Source organism: Condylura cristata, unplaced genomic scaffold, assembly GCF_000260355.1.
Source record: "Condylura cristata isolate star-nosed mole 26May11 unplaced genomic scaffold, ConCri1.0 scaffold00023, whole genome shotgun sequence".
NCBI classification, from domain to species: domain Eukaryota; kingdom Metazoa; phylum Chordata; class Mammalia; order Eulipotyphla; family Talpidae; genus Condylura; species Condylura cristata.
The window spans coordinates 25,566,058-25,574,245 of record NW_004567124.1 but is presented as its reverse complement, the minus strand read 5'-3'; the positions used below and the strand labels follow the sequence as shown (position 1 = coordinate 25,574,245).

Below are 8,188 nucleotides of genomic sequence, written 5' to 3'. Positions count from 1 at the left end.
AGAGGATTCACCAGAGACAGAGTGGGGAGCAGAACAGGCCAACACTGCTGAGGGGAGCAGCGGGTGGGTCAGGAGAGGTCTGCCTACACCATGTGGTCACCTCCAGGAGTGGGGATTGAACTCACGCTGAAGTGACTTTAGCTTCTTAGTGCTGTGCTTTAACTTGCTGCGCCACCAGAGAAGGCCCATAAATGTATCTTTAAAAAAAAAAAATAGTCAAGGGAAATTTTAAGTGTTTATGGTTGAGCAACCAGCATGTACAAAAGCATTGAATCAGGAAGGAGCTAACACCATCATGAAACTGAAAAAAAGCAGTGACTGGAATATAACTGGTTGGAGAATGAGTGATCTAAATGAAGTTGAAGTAATCTTTGTTTGCACCCTTTGAAAATGGAAAGTCACTTTAATAGATTACAGCTAGCGTTAAAAACAAAAATGGGCACTCCCTGGTGGCACCACAGGTTAAACTGCAACATTATGAAGCTCTTGCAGCCAGCTGCAGCACGAATTCGATCCATGGCCATGGAGGTGACTCACGTGTCAAAGCAGACATCTCCTGTCTCACTCACTGCTCCCCTCAGCAGTGTATTTGAGTACATCCACCTGTTCTGCTCCTCACACTGTCTCTGGTGACACCTATCACCCCCCTCCCACACATACACATCTGGCCTGTACCCCAGATTTTATATGTGTAAATAAATATTTTTTTTAAAAACTGAAGATGAGTCCAATAGAAAACACCAGATGTGTCAGATCTAGTAAAGATAAGCATTGTTTTCTGAAACTTGTGTTTTGCATATATAGATGTACATGTATGCTAGGATATGTTGCATAATTTATCATACAGTAGGGCCTGCTCAAAAAGTTTAAAAGCCACTACCAGACTCATGTTGATGATGTTAATGAACTTGGACTTTATGCTAAAAATAATAGCAAACCACTGAAGATTTTTAAGCTATTTTTTAATTACATGTTTTTTTTTGTTGTTGTTGTTGTTGTTTTTACCATTCTTCATTTTCTGCACTTTTCCATCTCAGTTGTAATCCCCATGGGCTTCCCACCACCAGTTCACTGGTGTGCTATCACCACAGTCCAGTGCACTCTTCCCACCCCAATTCTGATCCTATTCCTCCTTTCACCTCCATAAAATGTCTCTGGTTTATAGTTGTTCATTGTTTTCATTTTTACTCTATTACATTTGTTTGTCTCTCTTTTTTTTTCCACCTGACCCCTTAATGCTCCTGCTATAAGTGAAACCATCCAGTATTTTTCTTTTTTCTTTCTGGCTTACTTCACTAAGCTTGATCCCTTCCAGCTCCATCCATGTTGCTGCAAAAGGCATGAGTTTATCTTTTTTGCTTGCTGAGTAATATTCCATTGTATATATGTTCCATACCTTTTTAATCCAGTGTTCTATTTTTGGGCATATGGGTTGATTCCACATCTTCCCTATTGTAGATAGAGCAGTAAAGATGGGGGTGCAGATGTCTTTTTGAATCAGTGTTTTTGTATCTTTTGGGTAGATACCTAGGAGTGGGATTGCTGGGTAGTAGGGAAGCTCCATGTTTAGCAGTTTGAGGAACCTCCAAACAGTTTTCCATAGTGGTTGTACTAGTTTGCATTCTCACCAGCAGTGCAGGAGGGTTTCTTTTTCTCCACATCCTCACCAACATTTGTTGTTGCTAGTTGTTTTAGTATGTGCTATTCTCAGTGGTGTGAGGTGGTATCTCATTGTGCTTTTAATTTGCATTTCCCTTATTACAAGTGATGTTGAACATTTTTTAATATTCCTGCTGGCCATCTACATTTCTTCTTTGGAGAAGTGTCTTTGTAGCTCTTCTGCCTATTTTTTGATGAGGTGTTCACTTAATTTTTGTTGATTTTAATGAGCTCTTTGTGTTCCTTTGTGATCAGTCCTTTGTCGTTAGTATTGTGTGCAAATATTTTCTCCCAGTCAGTGGGTTGTCTCTTTGTTTTGTGTAGTGTCTCTCTTGCTATACAGAAGCTCTTTAACTTGATCTAGTCCCAGCTATTTATTCTTTCCTTCACTGTCCTTGCTTTGAGTGTGTATCTTTAAAGATATTATTGGTATATGTCACGCAGAGTTTCGCCTACCTTTTCTTCTAGATATTTTATGGTTCAGGACCTTATGTCTAGTTCTTTAATCCATATCGAGTTGGTTTTGTGCATGGTGCAATGTAGTAGTATAGCTTCATTTTTTTTGCATGTAGTCATCCAGTTTTCCCAGGACCATTTGCTGAACAAACTTTTTGTTCCATTGCATCTTCTTTGCTCCTTTGTCAAAAATTAGTTGTCCATAAACCTGTAGGTTTATATCTGGGTTTTCTGTTCAGATCCATTTGTCCGTATGTCTTTTCTTGTCCCAGTACCATGCAGTTTTGATTATGGCTTTGTAGTATAGCTTGAAGTCTGGGAGTGTGATGTCTCCAGTCTCTTTGTTTTAGTCAGGAGAGTTTTGTGGTTCCTTATAAATCTCATCAAGATTTTAAGCTTAAGAGGTGTTCAAGTTTGTCTTTTAAAAAATTTGCCCACGGGCCATCCATTGTGGTACAGTGGGTTAAAACACAGCACTACAAAGCTAGCCCCAGCCACTTCAGCATGAGTTCAGTCCCCAGCCAGGGAAGTGACCCATATGGCGCAGCAGACCTTTCCTGTCTGGCCAGCTGCTCCCCTCAGCAGTGTACTTTGTCAGTCCGCCTTTTCTGCTCCCCACTCTGTTTCTAGTGAATCCTCTCACTGCCCCTGCACATCTGGCCTTTACCTCAGTTCTGTATGCATAAATAAATAAATCTTTTTTTTTTTTTTTTAATTTGCCCAGGCTGCTATGTGGAGAGTAATCTGGAGAGGGGACGTCAGTTAGGTGGCAGATGAAGTAATCCAGACAAAAGGAGACAGAGAGCATAAGATTCCCTGGAGTGGTAGCTCAGATGGGAAGGACTACCTGTTCACTGTAATTTCCCTGCACCTAGAATAGTGCCTGGTATGCACCTGGTCAATATTGAATATAGGACTCACAGGTGGTTATGGAGACCACAGGAAGCAGCTTCAGTTTGACATGATATTCAGGATATAAGTCTGAGAGGATGGGATGACTGATTGGATGTTGGGCTAAGAAGGAGGAGGTTCTGGTATGACACAGATCCCTGAAGGAAGATCAGTTATAAAGGTAAAGATCATAAATTCAGTTTTGGATATGTAGAGTTTAAAATAGTGTATGAGATATCCAAGTGAAGACATCCAGTAGTTAATTGAAAATAATGTCTGTGATACAGAATAGGCACTTTATAAAAAATTTTTTTTGATAAGCAAATGCTAGTTGGCACATCCATTTGGAAAGATACCAAATTTTTCTGGTTATCGTAGGATTACTTACAAATAAGGGACATTGAGGCTTCCTTGGTGGTGTCAGGGGTTAAGTCTCAGCATTATGAAGCGATCTGTAGCCACTACAGCACTAGTTCCATCCCGGGCCAGTGAGGTAACCCACATGGCGTGGCAGACCTCTCCTGTCTCACCCCCTACTTCCCTCAGTAGTGTATTTCAGTCGATCTGTCTATTTTAATTCCCACTCTGTCTCTGATGAATCTTCTCACTCCTCCACACCTCTGCCCTACACCCCAGCTCTTATATGCATAATTTGTTTTAAAGATTTATTTTATTTGTGCATATATAACTGGGGTACAGGCCAGAAATGCAGGGGTGGTGAGTGGATTCACCAGAGGCAGAGTGAGGAGCAGAACAGACCAACTGACGAAGTACACTACTGAGGGGAGCAGCGGGCCGGTCAGGAGAGGCCTGCCACGCCATGTGGTCACCTCCAGGGCAGGCGGGGATGAAACTCATGTGGAAGTGGCTTTAGCTTCTTAGTGCTGTGCTTTAACCCGCTGCACCATCAGGGAGGGCCTATATGCATAAATTAAAATAAAAAATCTTTAAAAAAAACAAAAGCCTTGGAATGATGGGGAGGAGGTTTACTTCCCTGCTTAAAATCATTTGCTGCTCCCTGCACTGCCCTCAGATAAAATCTGTGCATTTGATTCTGGTTTATAAACCTTGAAATGGTCTGGTTTCTTCTTGCATCTGACCCATCTCATTGCATTCTCCCTCCTGGCTTGCTAAGCTCCAGTCGCATTAGTCCATAACTGCTCTAGAAGCTAGATTTGGTATCCTACACCATCATATCTGTAGTATGTTAAACATTGACATAATTTAGGCAGATCTTTAGTTAGCTTAAATTTGATATAACATGCTGGCATCCCACACTGCTGTTCCCCAAGAGGAATGTCAGGATAAGTAGACACAGTTTTTCTGGATGAGATGAAATGCAGGGATGATGAGAGAACCACTAGACTCACAGCAATATTATCTCAACCAGTGCAATATAAGGAAGTAGACAGACAGGAGAGAGCTACAGATAGACCTACCTCCTGCATAAATTCGTTTCAGACTGACTTTTTTCAGTATAGCTGTTGGATAACTCAACTCCCCTAGGTAACCAAATCTGATAGGGTCTCTTCATATTTGCAGTGTTGGAAAAACCTTCCCATTGTAGTTTGGTCTGTTCCTCCATACTTATCAGCCCTTGATTGACTATAAAACACTTAATTATAAAGAGAGACCTTGCCATCAGTAACTTCCTGAACTTATAGAAAGGATGTTTCACTGTGAAGAAGATTTTGATATGTCCATACTGTTAATGTAGTGTTTAATATCATAGATGAGAGTCTGTACCAATTAGATGCAGTTGTTTATGGAGAGGTATTTGTTAGGTTTTTGGTATAGAATAGGACCTCTTTAATAGGAAGGCATAACTAACTTTTTTAGTTACAGTAATTTTTAATGTCTTGCAAGTAATAATGTTTCAGGAGAGAATTTGATTGATAGCATATCCATATCCCTATTATAATGAGTTGGCCTTAAAACAGAATTCTAGAGTATTTGTGAACCTCAACAGGTTAGAAAAGAGATTACCTACAGAAGTAGTAGTAAATTTTATAAATTTGCACTAAGGTAATAGGGAAAAAAGGGTAATAAAGACCACATACAAATTACCATATCGCCTAGCAATCCCACTCCTATACATTTACCCAAGAAAATAACATCTTGTATCTACAAAACCTACACATGAACATATGATAGCTCCGAAATGGAAATAACCCACATGCTTCTCAACTTGTAAATGGATAAACAAAATGTGATGTACCCATACAGTGAGCGAATTACTACTTAACAATAAAGGGAATAAACTACTGACACATGCTACATGTGGATGAATCACAAATGCATTATGCCAAGAAGCCAGACTGAAAAGATCACATACTGTATGATTCCACTTATATGATATTCTACAATAGGCAGATCTTCAGGAACAGAAAATGGTCTATGGTTGCCATGGGATGGTGGGAGGGATATGAAGAGAATAGAGAATTTGGATGGATGATGAAATTTTCCTATGTCTTGGTTGTGGGAGTGATAAAACTGTATATTTGTCAGACTCCGAGAACTTTACATAAGAAAGGATAAAATTACTGTAAGTTACAACAAAGTTCTAAAAACCGTATTGCTATAATTTGCATTGTCCTATAGGAATTGCCATTTTGATATGAAAAAGTAGAGCGTTCTTATGATATTCAGCATTTTCTGGAAGTTGGTATGCTAGCTTTCTCTAATGAAATGAGAAGAGTAACATTTCATAACTTATAAAGAAGAGAGTGTGTCAGCTGTTAATCTGAGAAGGTCATTTTCTCATTCCAGCCAAGGAGGGTATACTAAAATAGAAAGAGACTGGAAGAAGAAAACAGATTCTTTGTAGCAATATATTATTTTGAAATCTATCTTGGCACTTGACCTATAATTGTACAGCACCATCATCATCAAGGAATAATACCACTGGTATTTATCGGTTGTATTTTTCTCTTTTGGCAGAAGGGAAAAATGTTTTAGACTAGTTAACCGTGACTTAATTAGGAGCTAGGATTCCATCTGCTCTGGTTTGAATTCTGACTCTACCATGTACTAGCTGTGTTCCCTTGGGTAAGTTACTTAACCTCTCCTGACCCTTAGTTTCTTTATCTTTGATATGTCCATACTGTTGTTAATGTAGTGTTTATTTATGCGTGTATTTGTACATGCATAATGTTGTATAGTGGGATGATAATGATACTTAGGTTGTTCTGGTTTACCTTAAAGTTTACTTTAAGGGCCTCCCTGGTGGCACAGGGGTTAAAGACACAGCACAATCAAGCTCTTGCCAGCAACTGCAATAAGAAGGAGTTCAGTCCTCTGCCAGGGAACTGACTCACATAGCACAGCAGACATTCCTGTCTTGCCCCCTGTTCCCCTCAGCAGTGTATCTCAATAGATCTGCCTGTTGTACTCTCCACTCTGCCTCTGGTGAATCCTCTGTCTCTGCGCACTTCTGGCTACACCCCAGTTCTCATATGTGTAAATAAATAACATTTGTTTTAAGTTTAATATGAAATATTAGATACTTAGGAAAGTGTCTGGCATCTAGTATCATTGCACAGGATTAGCAGAGAGGGAGAACAGGGAAAGTATCCTTTTGTTGCCATCTAGTGATTGGAGAGAGCTGCAAAGAAGTAACAGGAGAGAGGAACCACTTGAGAGAGCAAACTCTGATTGTCAGTGACTTAATGCCACATCCCTTCCTCTCTCACCTCACTTATATTACCACCAGTGCAAAGCAGTTTCTGAATGGGAATATTGAGTTGTCAATTTTTTTTGATGTAATGGCTAGCACACTTACTGCTTGTTGCCCAACCCTGTATTAAATACTAAAATATGGGTTGTTTTTTTTCCTGGTTTAAGCATTTAAAAATGACTTCAGAAGGGCCTCCCTGGTGGCTTAGGAGTTAAGTCTCAGCACTGTCACCACTAACCTGAGTTTAGTCCACAGCTGGGGAGCTGGCCCACACAGGGTGTAGCAAGCCTCTCCTGAATGTCTTGCTGCTCCCCCTCAGCAGTGTATTTCAGTAGATCACCTGTTCTGCTCCCCGCTTTGTCTCTGGTTAATCCTCCCCTCCACCACCCCCTGCACCTCTGGCCTCTCCCACAGTTCTTGTATGTATGTCTTTTCTTTAAAAAGACAGTCATTCTCATTTTGCGGGGATGGAGTAGGGAATGGGATCAAAAACGGGGGTGGGGTGGGGAGGGAAGTGCACGGGATTATGGTGATGGCACATGGGTGACTTGGTGATGGGAAACCCGCGGGGATTACAATTGAGATGGGAAAAAAAATGTACAAAATGATGTAAAAATAAACTGTTGTAATATATATATAAAGGCAGTCATTCTGTAGCTTATAGAGGAGATAGTGACAACTTGGGAGTAGCCTCCAGCTCAGTTTTCTAATCTGTTCCTTTTCAAACATACATTTCCTATCAATTCAAAGCATAGAAAAGTAGAAGAGATCTAAGGGGTGGGGTGTAGGCATTTTATTCTTGCACATTTTTTCTCTGTTGAATAAAACTCATGCGACTACTTCTGCCCTATCAGGAGCTCTTGTCCCTGGCAAAGCGGAAGCGTAGTGATTCTGAGGAGAAGGAGCCCCCTGTGAGTCAGCCTGCAGCCTCTTCAGACTCTGAAACGTCTGACAGTGATGATGAGGTGAGTGTGGAGACATAAGCACTCTGGAACTAACAGGTGTTTGAAGGTACCAGAGTTGATGACTCCTGACAGTCTCTTTTCCTGTGCTGAGACCTGTTTTGTAAAATCTAGAAGAATTTCTTAGGGAAAGAAAATTGTGTAAGAAAGCTCTTGAATTGTTATGTTTCTGGTACATGGCAGTAGTTTACTGAATGCCACTGCAGCACATTCGTGGCCACTCTTTCATCTGTTTTCAGCCCTACTGCAAAAGGACACAACTTTTATCTTCTTTTTTTTTTTCATTTCTTTAATCTCATTTCTATGTTAGAAAAGAAATTTTATAAGATGCCTAATTTTATTGGGAAATACTTTAGCTAGACAAAATGTTTTCTTCAATAGATTGAACTTTTCTCAAAATAGTGGGATTGACTTTTTTTAAATGGAGGTAACATTGGTTTACAACACTGGTTTAGAGGTCTAGGTTCACACCTCTTAACTGTGTGTTACCATGCCACACCCATCCCCATGGCACACATAGTTGTCCACTGTGGCCCATTGCACC

General features: G+C 40.3%; 1 protein-coding gene across 1 annotated transcript in view; it reads left to right on the top strand.

The window, feature by feature from the left end:
• Positions 1–8,188, top strand: part of RTF1 (Rtf1, Paf1/RNA polymerase II complex component, homolog (S. cerevisiae)) — a 53,264-nt gene that overhangs the window by 6,824 nt on the left and 38,252 nt on the right. The window contains exon 2 of the mRNA XM_004687896.2: positions 7,537–7,647. Coding sequence (XP_004687953.1) covers positions 7,537–7,647 — 111 coding nt within the window. The remainder of the gene's footprint in view (positions 1–7,536; positions 7,648–8,188) is intronic.